This window comes from Nymphaea colorata, chromosome 5 (genome assembly GCF_008831285.2).
Source record: "Nymphaea colorata isolate Beijing-Zhang1983 chromosome 5, ASM883128v2, whole genome shotgun sequence".
Taxonomy (NCBI): Eukaryota; Viridiplantae; Streptophyta; class Magnoliopsida; order Nymphaeales; family Nymphaeaceae; genus Nymphaea; species Nymphaea colorata.
Window position 1 is genome coordinate 22,844,813 of NC_045142.1, and position 20,639 is coordinate 22,865,451.

Genomic DNA, 20,639 nt, shown 5'->3' on the forward strand with positions numbered 1-20,639 from the left:
TTTTTTTTATCTCGCTAACATCAATGCAGCTCAAAAAAATTTTAAAAATCTAGAGGCCTTCAGTTTATAACTTAATCCTCTCTTAACCATCTTTGGGAAGTTAGACTTTGTAAGTTAGGGTCTGTTTGATGGCTACAAACAACAATCTTTAGATAAAAACTTTAATTTTTGGTATAAAATGATATTTATATTAACAACACAAGCATTAAAAGGACAGTGCATCTCTATGAATGTATTTTATTATTTTATATAAAAAATCAACTTTTTTTAAATAGACAGTTTTTTTAGATTCCCTTTTTAGAAGTTGAGTGCCCATATGATTTGTTGGTGGCCCAAATGTTAAGCGCCGCTTTGTTAAAATATATAAAGAATTTCCTCAGTGTCTTCCTACTTTGTTGGCCTAGAAGGAAATATATAAAGACTATCCAGTTAACATCCATACTTCTGCAAATGGTACATTTCAAAACGAATTTTAATTACGGAATGCATCATTTGCGATAGTTTTTAGCATAACAAATTTTTTTTTTAAAATAAAAACATGATGCCATGGATGTTGGCCTATTGAATTCAGTTTCAATATATATATATATATATATATATATATATATATTAAGAACATATTTTTAAAAGCACCATAAATTGTTGTTAAAAGATCATGAACGGTATTTGTGTGTGAGTGGGTAAGATTCAGTACTAAAGCCCCAAGCACCGTGTCCTTCACTCTTGGAAAGTGCATTGCTTTTGTGATTTTTTTAGTTGTTTCATTAGATCTTCTTCTTTGTCATCTTAATCGAGTCCGAGTATAGCTGATCAGGCAGGCAAAGGCACATGGAAGAGACGTTGCTCGTTCAATTTTTGTAGGTTTTATTTTCTTAGATGATTAAAGTTAGGACTTGTGCATTCTGAGGTAAAAAGTAGAGTTTAGGGTTTAGGATTTATGTCGTGTTCACTACTAAATCTCAAATCTTGAAGATTTAAACGTATTAGACCGATGTCATTAGAATCCATTTCAGGGGTTGGAATGGTGAGATTCACAAATTCGGTTTGGGAATTGGTAAAATATAATAAAAATTATTTAAAAACAAATTAAGAAATATTTAAAAGAACGGGAAATAAAAAAATATTTATTCGACCTCGACATCAAGAAGATCAAATTTTAGCATTGGCAAGCCCCGAAGTGTGTCTGGTGAGAAACAACATTGTCTTCCGCGTATCAGTTCTCCACCATATGAATCGAATCGGTTTTACCGTTGCGTCTCAAAGCAATTCTCTCTTTTTTCGTCGGAGACATCTCCATCGTTCTTTTTACCCCCTTCTCTCTCTCTCTCTCTCTCCCCTTGCCGGAAATCCGCCCTGCTCCCACAATCCGGTGCATCCGTGTCGGTGATCTCAAGCCGTCCTTTTTCAAAATTGGCTCTACCTGGTATGTGCTTCCGATTCTTTCACGCCCTAGTTTCGTAGACGGGACAAACCTTATTCTTAACGTTCTCAGGGTCACAAAATCCTTCGAATGTATTCTCTGATGCTTGATTTTTGTTGGATTTCATGAGATTGGTGGCGTTTCTTTTTTAAGATATCGTTCCTTCTTCCTTCTCCGCTGGCATATTGTTCGCGTCCTTTTCTCGTTGTTATTCGAGATCATCGGTGGATGGATTTGAGCCTTGTAGCGATTTTTTTTTTCTTGCTTGCTGTTTGACAGTTGGCATGATGGGGCGCTGCTTGGCATTGATATGGTTCATGAGACTTGTTATTGATTGGTTGATTTGTTGGTGCAATGGCTCTAAAGTCGGGAGCTTATTTTTGTGAATTCGCTCCCCAATAACCATGATTCTTCAGTTTTCGTTGTTACCGCTCTTGCAGAATTTGGCAATTCACAAGCGCCATTTTTTCCCTTTTCTTTACCTTAAGTCTCGTAGTTAAATCTGGTTATGACCCAATTAATTTTCAAAATTTGTAAAAGAATGTATGCCTTTTGATGAAAGTAGTTAGTCAAAAATTGCTGATTCCGTAATCTAGACATACTTGCGAACATAATAAGGAAGTTGCCTAAAGTGATGAGAAACGCGTTGCTGATACATGAATATCCTGTTAATGAAATGGTTTGCTACATGCACGAAGGGATTCCAGTAACCATCTTGAGATGTAGTTTCTGTATGTTATGTTATAAATGCAACTCTTGATTTATTATCTCTCCCTTACACACACACACACATACATATATATAGATATATATGTATACATATATATATATATATATATATATATATATATGTATACATATATATATATATATATATTCACAAGTTTTTATTCTCTTATCTAAATGATTTTAATGGCTATATGGAATAGTATATCTCAGGATTTTGCCTTGTTCAGATTGTTCTGTTCCCGTTTCATTCTTATGCTGAAAGTCCAATACTTAAACATCTTGGTATATGGAGTCTAGACATTTAGGAAACGTGGTAACTAACATTAGGACGTTAGATGGAAGAGGAGCTATATTTCTGTTCTTTTTCTCTTTTTTCTTCTTTTTTTTTTTGTGTGCTGTTTTGATCCTGATCTGCTAGCACTGTTATGGATCTCAAACAAATTCTCCTTTCCTGAAACAGATATGCCTTTCGTGCATGAGAATATTGACATTTAGGTTGATTGATTTTCTTTTTCTTTTTTCTCATTAGACATCCAGGGCATTGAGTATCAATCAGAAGAGCTATAAGACACAATGAGTCAGGTATTTGAGGGATACGAACGTCAATATTGTGAGGTTTCTGCAAATCTCTCCAAGAAGTGCACTTCTGCTGGTCTCCTTGATGGAGGTGAGGCTACCTATGGTGCTATTTTTCTCTGATTTGGTTGGACTCTTAAGCTGTTCTTGGATCTTTACCAGTGTCAAATTTCAGTCACGTTGTTTGCAGATGCTAGTTATGAACTTGGTCGTAGCTTTATCCATGTTGTAGGTAGATGTGTACCCTTTTCAGTTTTTCTAATCACCCAGCATATTTATGAGGATGATATTTCCAGTTGCTAGGTGCCTGATTTCCTTGTTTTGCTTAGTATCATTTGTGACGTGAAATATATGTGTTTCGTGGCAAGTGTATGTTACCGATGCATGTTTGGATCCAGAACCTCTCAACCAACCTATGTTCTCATTAAATTCTCTTTGCCTTTTTTTTTATTTCCTACTAATTATAGTTTCAAAAAGTTGGTCTGACATGGCAACTGTCTGAATAAAGTTAGATTTCTTATGGGTGCTTCATAAACTTTTGCAAGTTTTGGTGTGAAACAGAAGCTATATGAAAGATCAGTTAGCAATTATATGAGCTAGACATCTGTCAGAAATGGAAATTCTCCTTTGGCTAACAGTTATTGGTTGTTATATTTACTCGGGCACTGCTCCAATGTATGATATATGTGAGGTTCAGGGCTTGTGGCCAAGGAATCACTTTGTCTGGTGGCCACGTAACCAATTAGATGCTAAGTTGTTTTCTACTGGAATATGTTTGCTTATCTCCATAATCTGTTATTTGCTTTTACAGAGCGAAAAAAGCAGAAAGTTGCTGAAATAAAAACTGGATTGGATGAAGCAGAAGGCTTGGTACACACAAATTAATGCTGTAAAATGTCTATTAATCTAAAGTCTATCTTTCGATTGCAGTTTCTTATGGTTATAAATGTATGTAGATACGCAAAATGGACCTTGAAGCAAGAAGTCTACAGCCAAGCGTGAAGGCTATGCTTCTTCAGAAGTTAAGGGAATATAAATCAGATTTAAACAATCTGAAAAGTGAAGTTAAAAAGATCACATCAGCTAATGCCCTGGCATCAAGAGATGAACTTTTGGAGTCAGGAATGGCAGATGCACTCATGGTAATGTCCTCCACTAAGAACATCCCTTAAGTTTTATCTGTGTTGCTAATAGTTGGTTTGGAATAATGCAGCATTTCATCCTCTTTTGTATCCATGAATAGGCAATTCTGCTGATTTCTTTTCCCCATTCCCCAGTACCTTGAGTTGAGATGTTAACCATTTTTTAACATCTCAGAAGTGTTGAAGATATTGTATCTCCTTTCCATTGCCGGTGCAGGTTTCTGCTGATCAAAGAAGTAGGTTGCTTCAATCTACAGACAGATTGAATCAGTCTACTGAACGGATCAAGGAAGGTAGACGGACGATGCTAGAGACCGAGGAACTTGGTGTTTCAATTCTTCAAGACCTTCATCAGCAACGCCAGTCACTTTTGCATGCCCACGGCACTGTAAGTAGACATTTTTGTTCAAATTGTTTTACTGCTACATCTAACTAGATCCAGACAACGGATTTTGTGTACATAAAAGCTCTTAGTTTAGTACTATTAAATATTCTGATGCAATCTACCCATTCCGTTTTTTCCTTCGGTTGATATTCATATGTTTCATGTTTGAGCACACTTTTAAATTAGTTGGATGATCGAGTGAACTGCCCTCCTGTCGTATTCTTACTTTTGCCTTTAGGTGCTAGTACAGGTATCGTAGAATTGAAATCTCAATTCACACAGTATATACCACTAAGCACCCAAGTACATCTACGAATGTTGTAAGTGATGTTAGCACGGTGATCTGTCCAGATTTCTTGTGCAAAAAGCAGAACGTGCAACCTACATCCAGGAACCTGGGAAGCTGGAAAAAAAAGAATGAGCTTCTGTGAGCATTAATCTTGCAGAACCAAGGAAGTCGGAAATCATATCCAAAATAAATAGCTTCCAAAAAGTATAGAAGGCCCATTGGCCCTTAAAGAAAAAGTAAAACGGAAGTTGTCTATGATTGCTTAATGGCTGGTATAGCATATATGATTATGACCTGTCTTGTTTTGAAGATAACTAGCTGTGTCTGATGCTTTGTTATCTTTTTTCATTTTTCTCCTCTTGAAGGTACTTCATGAATCTTATTCTTTTGTTTGTGTTGCCAGCTCCATGGTGTGGATGATTACATTGGCAAGAGCAGAAAAATCTTGACTGGCATGTCAAGGAGAATGGACAGGAACAAGTGGATCATTGGCACCATAATTGCTGTCCTGGTTGTTGCAATTATTTTGGTTTTGTATTTTAAGCTGACCCATTAAGCATCTCGCTACCATAATGTCAGCATTTAGCATTTCTCAACTGCTCTCAAGCTTTCTATTATATGTGTGATGACTGTGAGCCGCTGAATTTGTATCCTTACATAATTGTAATCTTGGTGTCGGTCTGCTTGGCCTTCTTGTGTCTGGTTTCACTGTCTCATGTTAAATAGTAACTAAATCGATTCTTGGTTTTCTGAAACTTTGTGTTGTAGCTGGTTGTTATCTATTGATGGATTTACTATATCTTCTCATTTTTTACGCCAAGTGTCGTTTTCTTCACGTAGGAACTAGCCATTCGTTTAGGTATGCTAACTGTGGGTTATTGGATCTAATGATTCCCTGAACTTCTCAGGTTAGAAGTAAATGGTAAAAATGTTGCGCCTGAAAACCAGCACAAATCAAGTGCAATAAACAAGATCTTTGTATTGTAGGCTGTCTAGATTCTTTCATATCAAAGGCTCTCAATTTGTCGTCACGTCCATTGAGCAATTTTACACCTCCCTCCCCCCCCACACCCACCTCCCCCACTACTCTCTCTGTGAACTTTTCAAGAGAACTGCACTTTTTTTTCCAAATTATTTGAAGGGTGACCTGGACAGAATTCTCGAGTGCAGTAATGAGACCCCTTGAGTGTTCTTTCCCAATTTCAGTAAGTGTATCAAGCTTCTTTGCACAAGGTGACAGCCAAAGAAGTTGAACCATGGATTGCCCATTTCTCAGTCAGTGTCCACTGTCGCTACACCAATCTCTTTGGGAGGAAAACTTTAAACTTCTTCCACCAGACAATTAGAGCAAAAGAAAGATGCCAACTTTCAGCACTTTCAAGTCCTCAATATATGACCTTTTAGACGCCATCGAATTTGAGTACTACTGTTTACCAATTTCAGTAGCTAGACAATGTAAATCTAAGATTAGAAAATATTCATTCAAAAGGAAAATGTAGAATGAAAGCTTGTATGAAAGTGAATAAGAAGTTGATAAGGTCGACAAGGAAATAAGTCTACACACTCACACACGTGCGCATGCTTGCACAACATCAAGGTTGGGCATCGGGCTGGCCAGGGCCAAGCCTCGACAAGGCCAGGTTCAGGCTGGCCCGAGCCTAGCCCGCTTAGTTATTGGGGAGGATTCGATGGTCAACTTTATGCCCATCAGGGGCTCGGCGGCTCGGCTCTATGTCCACCTATATTTGAAATCTTTTAACATTTTCTATTTTAATGTCTTAGAAACCATTGATGACCTTCTAAGAGTTTCTAAGGACTAAGGGAGCTATCAACGATATACAAAGAGTTTTTAAGTGAGCTGACTGCCAACGTCATGTCAAGGGCGATACATATATAAGGCCGAGTTGACCCCTAATATCCAACTCAGGCCAACCCGGCCCAGCTAGTTTTTTTTATTGAGTTGATCTAAGTGTCAAAACCGCCCAAGTGTGGTCATCACAGACCAAGGACCCAACCACCAATCACGTATTCAGCCTGTTGCCCACCCTTACATATCATTGGAAATAAGAGGGAAAAAGAGAGATTCAGTAAAAAAAAAAAAAATTGAACCAATTGTTTTCTTCATAAATGGGAAACTAGTGTTAATCTTTGGAGGAAATGCAGATTGGCTTTCAAAATGCAGTGGAGAAGAAGCTACCCTAAAGCTGCCAGTAGGTATGGATCATATCTTGCTCCCCATTGCCGAATTCAATCTACCTTTATTGTCAAACTCAACTTGGAACCTCTCTTCCCTTTCCTGTAGGAAGTGAATACCCAACTCATACATGAAGATCGACATCAAGATATCTATTTGAGTGGATAACCAACCTGAATCCGAATGTGATAAGTAAGAAGTGTTAGATCGAATTTGATGATTGAAATTTTAGTTTACAACGAATGTTCACGTCTGACTCCAAACTTGACCGAATCTGAATCGGATTACATGTAAATTTTGTGTTAGTTTTCTTGGGCTAGAACTCACAAAAAATCACATTCAAATGCGAGAACTAAATTAAATTTGATTACGTCAAACCAACTAAGCAGATTTTTGCAAAGGCCTACTACATCCAACCAAAATCCGATTGTTATACTATCTAAAGGGCTACAAGCGACAAACAAAGGTACCTTTATTTTACATATGTGCAAAAGAACTTCGGCCCATTTCAAAATGTTTAAAATCATCAGTAGTGTTTCTGAAACATAGGTCAAGAGTTAGGATCTTTAGTGAAATTTTCCGAATCTCCATCACTCCCTCTTCCGCGTCCTCTTCCTCTTTGCTGTGTGACACCCGCAGAGAGAGAGAGAGAGAGAGAGAGAGAGAGAGAGAGAGAGAGAGACACCATGGGGAAGCAGAGCTCGGTGATGGACGCCAGAGGGGAACCGATCCCGACGTCGGCGGTGCTGATGGCGGCGTCGAAGCACATTGCAACGCGTTGCAGGGAGGAGAATCGCGCTTTCATCCTCTGCAAGAAGAAGGACCCCAACCCCGAGAAGTGCCTCGACAAGGGGCAGCAGGTCACGCGCTGCGTCCTGTCCTTGTGAGTCCCCTCCCCCCATGCTTCCTCCCCTCCTCCTTCTCTGATAAAGTAACCGATCAGAGTTTCAATTGTCTCCTTTATCCGTACCCTTTTCTTCTTTCTACGTTATTAGCGTATTGGTCAATGCATTTCTTCTCTCTCATCTGAGTTTTCTAGCGATTTCGAGAGGTTGGTGTTTCCTGAAATGGTGTGTTTGATATGGAGAGGGTGTATGTCGTCACACGGTGAACATGTGATCTCCTTGAGGGACAACATAACAAAAACTTGCTTCCTGATTCTTTCCATTCTTATCTTCTCTTCTTGTTTTCGTTTGCCTGGAGGATGTGAAAAATGGGAGCACAGGTATAGACATCTAGGGTTTCAAACATTAAGCCTTTGTGTCCAATGCTGCAGTATGGTCAGAATGTGCTGACATGCTCCTGTTATGTTTCTCATTCTATTACTGTCTCATTCACCTGTATAATGGAACGGAATTTATCCCTGTCTTTGAACTATTAGTCTTAATCGAATGCATTGTTGTTCATTCTGACCATCCAAGATACAAAGCACTTTGAGGGCTTCCATGCTTGAGTTGTATTGTGCTTGGTATTAAGAGCACCAGAGGTGGTAAGAGGGGAATTGTGAAGTATGTTAAGGTGAGGACCCTGGATCAATTTCCAACCTTGCCACTTTGTATGGAATGTGACCGACATTCTGGAAAGTAAGCTTGAGAAATCTGAAAATGCCACTCTCTCATGCCCCTTGTTCAAATGGTAGAAGATGCAGCAATCAGGGGCTGCTATCAGAGAGGATTTCTACTATTTCTGCTCAATTGTCAACCTGCTCTGTTGTGAGATTTATTAGGATGAAAAGCCTGAGGTATGACTTCAAAGAGTAACATTAAGAACAATGCCTCTGATAATGTGTGCAACTGATAGGATATTGTCTAACTTTTTGGGGTCAACCATCAAGAGTAAATATGGATTGAACTTCACTAGCTATAAATTTTTGTAATGGGCAACAGAAGTGTAATCACCCCATCCCCAACCCATTTTTGTGAAAGAAAATTGCATCATGTGATCATAACAGCATGACCATGACCTAAAGGGTTGGCAGAACTTGGAAGGGGTCTGTCTGACCATTTGATGGTTGACTGCCAGGAGAATGAAGAAGTCGATAGACACTTCCAAACCCAGAATATCCTTGTCAGGTAGACATAATGCTTGCCTGGATGAAAGTTCTCAAGGATCAAAGAGCTTTCACTCGAGAGTCTTACATCATCAAGGAGGTGCAATTTAAGCCAATGTGGTCAGATCTAACATCTAACTATGAGAAAACTCTCAATCAAGGTTCTATTCATTTCTTTTAACAGGTCTCTAGAGGTTTTCTTCCGCAGGTAAAGGCATTTGTCTCATACTAGCTTGTTAGTGGAAGGCATTATAGGCAGCTATTAGACACCACAAGTGCTTGATGGAGGGGAAGTGTCCCTCTAGCGATACAGGTGATGCTGGCCGATTGGCTCCATTATTAGTTCCTACTTTGACAGATTTATCTTCACATCATGTAGAAGCCAAGACATATAGCAGTATTTCAGTAGAAAGCTTAGATTTGGTAAGATAATCATTAATCGTGTCTTTATCAAATGGCAGCTTTAATGATTTTTATCAAATCTGGTTGAGCTATTTAATGTATCTTTTAGGTCCCAGAAGTGTATGCGGAGAATTGCTAGATGGAGAAACCTAGTGTTTGGGTGAGAGAGAGATAGAGAAAGAAAGAGAGAGAGAGAGAGAGAGAATTTTCAGGCAACTTATAAACTAAATTGATCTTTGACTCCTAAAAGATATATTTTATATTTAATCTGAAACATAGACATGCTCATCGTTTAACCTTTTACAACACATATTTAGCATTATATGAGTCATAACATTTTGATAGCTTGAAAAATGAAATTAAGCATGATGTTTGATCTGCACGTGGGGTTTACTAAATCAATTATAAGATTGCATCTACGTTAGACTAAGCAATGAGCATGGTATAGACTTAAAAGTGTCTGGTTCTGTCTGGAAGAATAGTTTTCTGGGATATACAAAGTACAAACATACATATACAAAAAAATATCCAATATATATATATATAATTGTATATTTTGACGGTTGCATGTACAATCTAGTTCAGACCACACAAAAAAACATATTTATTTGATCCTATAAATTTGATGCATTTTTTGCACTTATATTTTTGGGTCAAAGTGACCTTGATACATGGATTGCAGCAATCCGAAAGACGGTTTCTGCTAAATCAACAGTATAGACTATAGACCACATCCGTAAGGTTGGTTTTATGAATAAAACTGAAAAGAAAAGGTTGACTGTATATGCAATTAGCTGCACTAAACATTAACACACATATAGCATCTATAATCTAATGGACGGTGCATTTTGGCTATAGAGGAGGAAAGTGCATCATCTATTACTAATGACGATTAATGCCTTTTAACAGTTTGGCATGTTATTGTCAAAACTCCAGACATTGAATTTTTATCCTCAATTTAATTAAAATCTGTAGTCCCCAATCTTTCATGACATTTTAGATGCACACTGAACCTTAGTTTTTCGTGATCTAATTAATTGTACTTTATAGAGCTTAAAATGTGTCCATGATATATATTTATTGCTCAACGAATTTTAAGAGCTGCATATCTGGTCTGACCAATTGTTTTATTGAGAAACCAGAGTAGTTGGATCATTATTTGACTGTGTCAATGTTGCGTCTTTGGTTGCATCATCCCCTCCCTAAGGGGCTTAGTATAGCTGGTCGGGTTGATGGCAGGTAAAGGGTCTGTCATCAGTTTGATTCACTTGAGTGTTGGGCCTCTGGGGGCAAGTTGGCTCTGTCTGTCTTTCTCTCTCTGTGTGTGTCTATATATATACTGTGGAAAACTCTATACTTCATAATAATTTCAAACAATGGAAACTTGTTCAATATGATTTATTTGTTAATTTCTTGTACTGAAGACGAGTCTAACGTAAATCTTTTAGCCATTTCTGAAGCACCTCAAGACTGATGCCATTGTTTGGTCACAGTATCAAAATTGAAATCTTAAAGTCGTATTGAAGGTGATTTAATCATACTGAACACTTTCATAGCTCAAAATTTGGACAAGTTATTTGATACCTAAATCAACACATATGAGAATATTAAAATGTCAGGGTACTGGGATATTCTGCAATATTTGCCTCTACCATAGTTACATTGCTTATAATGACGGACAAAATTGTGCCCAAGAGAAAGGAAATCTCTTTCATATGCTCATGCCTGAAGTGGTTCCTATTTGTATAGCTTATCTGCTTAGGATTCCACTGGGTTTTCAAGTTTTATAACTTGACAAGGCTCTACTGTGCAGGCTGAAAAAGCTTCATGAGAAATGCCCACAGGAGATGGACGCATATGCCAGTTGCATGTATTACCACACTAACGAGTTTGAGTTTTGTCGCAAAGAGCAACAAAAATTTGAGAGTGCCTGCCCTTTGTCCGAATAATGATGTCTCTGTGGGGAAACTGCAATGAAGAACATTCGGTCCAGCTTTTTACAACTTTCTGATGTAATAAAATCTGTCATAGATTTAAGATTGAGAATTTGCTTGATGTTTCCAATGATAATACTCTTTTGGTGCATATTCATTTGAATGCGATCAATTGTTCTAGAATCTGCGATATTGATCGAAGATGCAACGGTCGTGGAATAACGACATTTGAAATGTTGACAATTTATGATGGCGTCTTCTTTTAGCTTCACGAAAAATTAAAAACTGCCATGAGCCTTGAGAGACCAACGTTGTATCTTCTCAAGATGTTAGACTGCTCACCGAATTAAGTTAGCCTGTGCTGGATTTGGTAGTCCTAATCAAGTAGAAATGTTGTTAAGATTCGTTTCTGCTGAGGCCTGGTATTTTAATAGAGCAACATAATTGATCCCAGTCAATCGGGTTTGAATTCGGTGACAAATTGATTTGATTCATCAATCAATTTTGGAATCACTCACTCTTCATTTTTATTATAAATATTTTTTAAAGTTTTTTATTTGAACTACTTTTATATGTTTTTTCATTTATCTTAGAAAAAATAATAATATTTTTTGCAGATTCACAACTGGTTGAGCTTAATGTACTCATGGTCTCACAGTGTTTCAAGAAAAGATGATTCAATTTTAGCACAGCATTCATATCCCTGACATGATAGCGTAACGAGCCTTGGCTTAGCTTAAAGTATTTTCCCAAGCAATTTGTGGTGAAGATGCACTGGTCCTTCAAGATGCCCTTAACTGCAAAAGAGAGTATTGCCTGGGCTAACAAGGAATTGATTGCTAAGCTACAATGAAGCTGCAGCAGGAAGGCCAAAAGCTTTCACTCCCTACAATTTAAGAACGGTTGTAAATAATATGATACAGCACAAGCGGCAGTAGCTTACACACAAAATCAAATAGAACAATGAACCATGTAAACAACAAACTTTCTTACACCCCACTAACAGAAAAACATTCTGCTTGCTTGCCATACAGAAAAACAAATGGAGAAAGGGCAAAGAAACAAAGAACACAACCAAATTTCAACAAGAATCCAGGATTTGATCCTCTAAATGATCAGTGTGTCTTTGGTTTGTTGATTTTGACATAGGGGAGAAATCCCAAAAAGTAGCAGACTTGGGGGCTCCAACCGAGTTGCTGAGCGCGGCAGAACATCAAGAATGTATTTGCAAAATAAGAATTGAAGCTCATGAAGAGATGCCACAGCGCATGGCCTTGTGGATTGATGTACCACGTGGCAATTTCCTTGCAGAGAGTTCGATCTAACAGCCAACACAAGCTCCCGAAGCCAATCGTAGCCACGTAGAGATGGGCGAGCTGCTTCGCTGGTAATTCTTTTGTATGCATGTAGTACTTGTACACCCGAGGGATGCATAGCAGGCAGAGGAGAACATAGTGCACTTTGAAACCTAGACTGCACCGAACCAGCGAGTGGAATATAGCAAAAGCTACGCCATAAATAAAAAGGAACGTCGGCATTGTGCTTCTATAGTGCCAATCTGGAGAATAAAGGACATATAAGTAAAGCAACATCTCCCACACCATGGGCGTCTCATCACTCTGCTGTTGTCTGAAGATATGGTTTGGGAACATCAGGTGAAAATAAAGGAAGGTTACATACTTGCACTAAATAAACCACACTTTTCATGTTGATCAACTGAGAAACAGGAGCAGCGCAACTGCAATCAAGGGCTGCAACAAGGACACACAAAAAATTCACAGAGATATACATGTATTCCTTTTTGAACTATAGATCTACCTAGAAGTCATAAGAATAATCTGCATTTTCTCAATCTGATCCTTTGGATGTGTCCAGCATATCTAATTTACTTCAGGGACGTTTTTTGACATAAGCCTTTGACATAAAAGCATGAATTTTTCAAGCCATGAATAATGCACACATGAACATTGATTTTTGAACTCTTTAATATCTTTCACATAGAGATAAGAACACATGATCCAAGATACTTTTCCACCCAACGATATAATAGGTTATATATCGTAGAATTTAATTGCCAAGAAACCTTCATAAACGTGAAAACTGAAGGTTTTCATTAGATGGTGTTGGTACACCTGGTGCAACATTTTTCATTACTGATTGACCATCACATTTTGCAAATCAAACCAGAATTCAGAAGCAAGCTTCATCCTTTCCTGGAGTAGTGGCCCAGCCTACCTGGTCCATAATACAAAGTTACATGCCAAATACATCATTAACACAATTTGTCTTTCCCACACCACTCATTAGGGTGCCAGTAAGACATGGAAGTCTAACCACACCAGAGAATTAATCAACAAAATATTAGTAGCGGAACGGTTCAAAAGCAAATTGTATGGTATCCATCAGTGCAAAGGATGGTACACGTGGCACATGTCAGCAAGGTTTCCTAAGACCACAAAGGCAAACTTCTCTAGAAGCATACCTTTTTACCGATAATAATAAAGCAAACAGAGATTCAATGTCAAGATAGCATGTAAATGGAAGAGATAGAGACAGAGAGTGAGAACGTTCCCAGAAGCTACAAAAGGTAAATACTGGAGCACTTAACTAAATAAATCAAGTATGAGTGTCAACTATATCCAAATGTCAAAAATCGAAACACATCATGAAAATAAGAGGTAGTTCTGCATGTCAAAGGATTATCTAACCATATTATTATAGAAGAGTTCAAATAATGATCTAAAAAACATGACGCATTGTAAAATGTTATAAAACTAAATGAAAAATTAACAAAAAAAAACATGTAACTAGGAAGCATATCAAACTTCAACAAGGTCTTCTAAAGCAGGTTAAGATTAACATGTTTGTAACCATTGTGGCAACATCATGGCATTACCACACGATGGATCAGGCTTGGTATTTTCAAACACCACATGCACCTTGTACAAGGTCCACATTTTAATTATATTGTCAAAGAAAAGAACTCCATTACTTAGTCTGGAAAATGCTACTAAAGGCATCTGCTATTCTAGGTTGAACTAGGTTGAACCTGGTGAACAGGAAAAGTTGCAGAGAAACTTTTACAAATTCCAATAAAGAACAGTAATTCCATATAGAACAAAACAGTGTACTGATAATGTTGACAATTGACAACAACCATCTATTCAGACAAGACAGATTTCTCAGTGATCACAGCCCTGAGATAAAGTTGCATGATACACAACATCCTAAGAAAATGCCATGAGCAAGAAGATGATGAAAGAACTCCACAAAACCATGAGGTTAAGGCACTAGACACACTACAAGAAAACAATTTATATAACATTCAAGCTCTAGATGCAACAAAAAAATTTCACGATGACCCATCATACTCCAACAATATGGAAATTTTTCCACGACAAATTTCAACTGAAAGTGAAAACAGTATTAATCTCATTAAGCTAAAAGAAAAAAAAATAGATAACAAATTGGCATTTCCTAATGCCTCTGGAGGAACAACCATTCTAAGATAACTAACAATTATGCAAATAATCATTCTAAAATATAAATACAATAGGCATAATAATCGAGCCATGGAGACATCCTGATTTGCCAAAGCATTTCATTCAAGAAAAGACGTCAATATGTTTACTAGTGCTAAAATTTTAGATCTTTCTGAGGTAGACATGATCGTTCGTGCCACAACTCCAGATAAAGGCAAGCGTTATCAAAAGCACGATGCAATTTTACGCTATTATTTATTTTCTTGCAAGTGTCGGCTTCACGTAAAGAATCATGACAGTGAATGCAAGAAAACTTTTACTGTATTAGCAAAACTTTATGCTGTCTTTCTTGGATGACTAGAAATTTATCTTACACCAGAAAAGATAAGCCAATGCAAATCAAACAGCAGACTGACCAAGTAAGCTCAGATGAGGGTCCGATCAATTCAACTTCAGTTTTAAGTTATATGAAGCACAGAAGAAAAGAAATGATCTGCAAAAAATGGAGTACTAACAATAGTTCCCAATCACAGAATGGGCCAGAAAAGAAGGATGAGCGAAAAAAAAAAGTGGGAAGAAGAGGAAGGTGATTCATGGCCAGAAGACTCCAGATTTGAAGCATCATAGAAGCACCCATAATTTCTGTAACAAGAGACGTGAACAACAAGAACAGCCAATACATATCACATCATTAAAAAGCAAAAAAAGGTTATCCGGTAACGTCAAGCAAACAATCTGCCAATAAAAAGTTAAGATAGAGAAATTTGATAACCAAATAGAACTATCTGGAAATACCGAATTGAAGAATTACCTATGCAATTGACAACCTAACCTACAGAAGGAAAACTAAACAAAGAAAAAAGTAAATGGCGCAATAATACAACCCAAATTTCACAAGAACTTTGATACCAAAGTTTGCCTCTGACCCCCACTACGAAAAGAAAAAACTGAAGTGAAGAGACCCTTACACTTGCTGTAACGTGGCGTGGAAGAGCATACTCCCAATAGCAAGTACCATATTTGACAGATGAAGGACGCTAAATCTCTTCTCGAATCTCTGCCTCAACGCATTCACGAGCCCAACGAACGCGAGAACGATGCATGGTATGTTAGAAATCGTGTTGTAGAACTCCGCAATGTAGGGAGAGTGGGCATAATTCTTCTCGCACCACTCCGTGGTGGACGTAACGGGTCCCCAGAAGGTAGAAGCCACCATGTCTTCCATTTTTTCCGGGGTTTTCTCGAGATATTCAGATCATTTGGACCATAAAAATAAACGGGCAGCTCTAAAAAATCGATCCCAAGGACACCCAAAAATCTGGAGTGATGGATCGACTTCTTGGACGTTCTTGCTTGGAGAAAGAGAGAGAGAGAGAGGACACACCCAAGTAACTGATTCAGTCTCCTTATTCCGGCGTCTAGATACCGGTCTCCCGGCGGCCGATCGCTCGAATCTTTCGTCGGGATATGTCGGTAAGCGAGTCCCGCTCTCTCTCTCTCTCTCTCTCTCTCACTCGCTAGGGCAAGAGACAGCCCAAGGCGGGAGATGATCAAAAAAGGGAGAGGGAAAGAGAGACCATGGACGGGTTGGTGGCAAATTGACATTGCCGCCCCTTTTATTATTTTAAGAGAGATTTGTTTCCCATTTTTCTTCGAGAATCAATGGGGTTTACAGCATTGAGTTTCATTTCTGATCCAATTTTCTGAGGTAAAAACCAGAGGCTTCGTTTTTGTCGAGCAAAATAGGACAAAGCACCTCTTGTCTCTCCGTGTGCCAGACGCATCAATAAGCAGAACCGGTCGAAAACAGCATCGCTTCAAGAGAATTTTTCTGGGTCATCCATTTTCATGGCAGAATTTGGTCTCTCCTCTTTCCCCACGATTGCTTCTTGAGTTCAAAATTAAATCTCATGGTGTATATCTCAAATTTTGAGATCCAAGGGCCTGATTTTGACATGGACATATGCTTTGTGGTTCTAGCAAGTTGAAGATTTGAAATTGACAGATTTAATCATTCGGTTATCCTACAAATTCATTAGCTTCATGCTGTAATTCAAGTATATTCAAATAACAAATCTACGATCCTCACTAAAAGTTTTTAATATCCGTCACCCGAGGCAATCAGCGTCTAGAAGAATTGTCCCATGTGAAAAACAAAAAAACAAAAATCATCAATATATATATAGAAAGAGAGAAAAACTGCTATCTACCAGACCTTTGTGCTTCATATTGGATGGAAATCATCTGAGTATGATTTTAATGAAACATAAACTGGAATTACCTCTTAAAAGGGCAAGAGATTTTGACTGGGGGAACTCGTTTATTTCCTCCTTGGAAGAGCATTTTGGTCCTTTAAAAATACAAATTGGTTTTTATTTCTGTTTACGTAATCTCTTTCTTCTTATTTTCATAAAATCGATTATTCAAATGATTGGAATATAATGACACAAAAAGTTTTGATAGCTACCTGTTTTCATATATACATACATACATAATTATAGATAAAATGGGAACAAATATGACAAGTTTTTCTATATTTCTCTTTATTTTCATTATTGAGTTTTTCATTGATTGCTTACTACTGAATAATTGATGGAAAGAGGACTAAAGCAAGTTGTCTCTATCATCATCTAATATTATTGTTGAAAGTGAGATATTTGGACTACAACATACTCAAAAGTAAAACACAATTAAAGTAAAAAAAAAAATAACCAACTTAATATATGTTTTGCATCAACATATTCTTAATATCATATCGAAAAAAAGAACTTCAAATTTCATATTTAAACGATTTGGTTTTCCAATACATCGTGTAATTGGAAGGGAAAAAAAAATGTTTTAAATCATCAACAAAAAAAATACGAGTACATATAAGGTGAAGATGAGAATGATGATATTGGCATCATTGATGCCAATAAATCAGCCAGAAAAAGTGGGGCATCATTCGAAGTACAAATCTTCTCCCACTAATTGTGTGAACAGAACCACAAGTAAGATAGCCATTGATAAGAACAAACAGCTTCAATTTCAAACCGTTTGGCATAGTTAAGATTTTGTTTTTATTGGATGAGTAGAAGGAATATTTCATCATACTGTTTGACAAGAAAGCCGAAAGCCCCCACTTTTCCACCAAGATACCAAGCCTCAACCCACAAAAAAAAAATGAAAAGAAATTATAAGTGCCAAAACTCAATCATGTGTGTGCAAATAAAAATATTTAAAAAGTTTGGCAAGTAAAATTTAATTTGTCAAAACTTGTGTGGGCCATTGCCCCCCCCCCCCCTCCCCGACCCCCAGTTCGGGTGGATGTTGTGGAATTGATGCAGAGACAATCTACTTTCATTAAAAGATTTATTAGATAATCAAAAGCAGAGGATTTTGAGTACTATGCGCAATTCAGAAAGAACTATGGGAAGAATTTGTAGGATGATGTCGCTATTGGGATATAACACTTTGTTCTTGATTTTTTGTATTTTTCAAAATCCAACCGGATCTGTTTTCCAATGTATTTAGTTGATTCCAAAGTTTGGCGATCATTTCTCTAGTCAAATTCTCCATGATGCTTAAATTTATTTAGTTAACTTTGATGGTTGAAGAATTTCAAATAAATATGAAGTATAAAATATTTATTAAGCATTTGAAACATATTAATCCAAACTTGCCAAATCCGATTAGTCTTAACCTTTTAATCATGTTCAGGCTTTTCCAAAGAAAGTATAACTTTTGTAACTCATATATTGTGTTACTGATGTGCCCCTTGTTAGACCTACAGTGACGTTGATATAATTAGTGACGGTTCTCAGATAGTAGATTGTCCATTGTCTCAGGCTTTACGTAATTCACTCACATCTCGTCTGATCAATTTAGGCTAGAAAATTCTAGTTAATGAACATTAGGCGTAAAATTTTAATTTTTTAAAGAGCACTAATATGTAAATGAGAAAAATTGTTCAAAAATATCAATATAAAATAAAAAGTTCGCTCTTGTCATTACCAGTTGGATCTTAGATCCCTTTAGATAAAAAAATGTCGACGTGTTTTTGAGCCGGATACTGAGTTATTTGATAGTCTTTCAAATGCATGAATCTGGATCTAATCAGATCCAATATTGCATCTGCATTTTTTTGTCTTTATACAATATCCAAACAAACCCATTGGTTAAACTCAAAACTTAAACTTAAAGCTTATGGAAAGTCCACTGATCACATTTCACTGACCTAGTGAAACTTGAAATGGCATCACATAAGCCGAGGACAAGTCCTCATAGGCAGGAGAGAGTTATAAATTTTTTGTCGCAGGGGCCAAGGGCAGAACCAAAAATTTTTCATGAGGCAAGTCGAGTTAAAGTTTCTAAATTTTAACTAGAAAAGAAAAATTATTTTTTAAATTTTTTATACAGAACAAGTGAAATCCTTTAATATTTACATGTATTTCTTTTTAATTTACGTGTAAATTTTTTAAATTTCTTTTCGAGGTGGGGCCAGGGTCCATGCGGACCCCTGGCAGGCGCAACAGGAGCTGAAATGCAATTTGTCAATTTTTTTTTATATAGGTTAACCAAAAATTTTAAAATTTATATATACAATTTTTTATTTTTAAAAAAATCTAAGGTGGGTTTGCCCTTGTCTCCACCGCTGCTTTGGAGTTCATGTTCCAAATTTTTGTGTTTGAAAAGACAAATTTTACAGTCATTTGTGTACCAAATGAAAGTGGGGAGGCGTGAAAGGTGCTACTCCTCTCCTTATGACACGCAACAAATGACCGTGACAATTGGCCATTGGACTCCAAGCAGTTACGTCAAGTTATAAACAAAGCCTCGCCTTTTCATGTTAAACCATAATATATAAGTTGTTTTAAGTTCATGCCTCAGCAGGTATAGTAGTGGAGCCAGAAATTTTTTATTGATATCTACTAATTCAATAGATCATAGACCATTCATAATGAAATATCTTAGGAGCACCAACAAGCAAATTGTTTGAAGCAAACAATATGCAAATAAATAAATAAATAAATTATGTACGACTGTGAGGGCAATTGCCTGCACGAGTCCACATGTAAACCTGAAGAGATTCCGATTGTGAAAGAGCGTTCCAAGAAATAGTGCCATAATAAATCTCTTTAAGTATATCTATATATATACATTTATCTAGCAATATTTTCTTTTTGAACTCTTAACACAAAATAAAGGAGTTAGTTGAGATTATGTACCAATGAAATCCAAGGTGAAAGATAACATATTAAAGAACTGAAATGTATAAGCTCAAGAACCCCAAAAAAAGGAAGGGGGGTTTACTTTTTCTTATATATATCAGGGGCAAGAGTATCTCATCTACTTGATAGTTGTACGTGTCCAATTTAGTTAAGGATTCAATATACAAATACAAGTGATTTACAACTAAATATATAAAACATCTGATCATATATTTGTTAAATAAGTGAGAATTTTCAATGCAAGATATCAAATCATATGTTTTTGTAGCGCATGTGCTAATTGCTTTAGGCTATTTAGCAGGTCTATTGGTAGAGGTCAATCGTAATCCAATATCTATTTACATTCTTTTTTTTTTTCTTTTTTTTTTTTCACGGTGTTCGATGTGACAGAAGATGTTGGCTAAAGACATATGTCACTATTTGACAACCAAAATTATTTTTTAAAGCAAGTGTGTAGAAATAGTGTGTTTTATGGTATTTCCACATTGTTGTTTCCTTTAAATATATCTGTATATATTCCTCTTTTGTTTCATAACACAAAATAGAAGAGTTAGAGTTAGATTATGTACATATGAGATCCAAGATGAAATATAACAGATTAAAAAAGGCAATTTATATGCTCAAGTACCCCCAAAAAATAGGAAGGGGCATTTGCTTTTTCTCATATTAGGGGCAAGAGTATCTCATCTACTAGATGTTGTACATGTCCATTTTAGTCAATGATTCAATATACAAATACAAGTGATTTACAACTATATATATATGTTGCATCTAATCATATATTTGTTAGACAAATGAGGATTGTTAATGCAGGATATCAAAACAT

General features: G+C 36.8%; 3 protein-coding genes across 3 annotated transcripts; 2 read left to right on the top strand and 1 right to left on the bottom strand.

Annotated features, from left to right (window-relative positions):
- Positions 1-1,267: 1,267 nt before the first annotated feature.
- Positions 1,268-5,355, top strand: LOC116254005 (vesicle transport v-SNARE 13-like). Its single transcript, XM_031629022.2, has 6 exons — positions 1,268-1,423; positions 2,679-2,816; positions 3,537-3,595; positions 3,682-3,867; positions 4,085-4,255; positions 4,945-5,355. The coding sequence occupies exons 2-6, from the start codon at positions 2,723-2,725 to the stop codon at positions 5,095-5,097; spliced, it is 663 nt and encodes a 220-aa protein (XP_031484882.1). The 5' UTR covers positions 1,268-1,423; positions 2,679-2,722; the 3' UTR covers positions 5,098-5,355.
- A 1,987-nt stretch (positions 5,356-7,342) lies between these two features.
- On the top strand, positions 7,343-11,272 carry LOC116254101 (NADH dehydrogenase [ubiquinone] 1 alpha subcomplex subunit 8-B-like). The gene is made up of 2 exons (XM_031629192.2): positions 7,343-7,618; positions 11,001-11,272. The coding sequence occupies exons 1-2, from the start codon at positions 7,422-7,424 to the stop codon at positions 11,134-11,136; spliced, it is 333 nt and encodes a 110-aa protein (XP_031485052.1). The 5' UTR covers positions 7,343-7,421; the 3' UTR covers positions 11,137-11,272.
- Positions 11,273-12,072: 800 nt separating this feature from the next.
- Positions 12,073-16,392, bottom strand: LOC116254329 (alkaline ceramidase-like). The gene is made up of 2 exons (XM_031629667.2): positions 15,572-16,392; positions 12,073-12,750 (listed from the first exon to the last, which is right to left on the bottom strand). The coding sequence occupies exons 1-2, from the start codon at positions 15,826-15,828 to the stop codon at positions 12,237-12,239; spliced, it is 771 nt and encodes a 256-aa protein (XP_031485527.1). The 5' UTR covers positions 15,829-16,392; the 3' UTR covers positions 12,073-12,236.
- Positions 16,393-20,639: the final 4,247 nt, after the last annotated feature.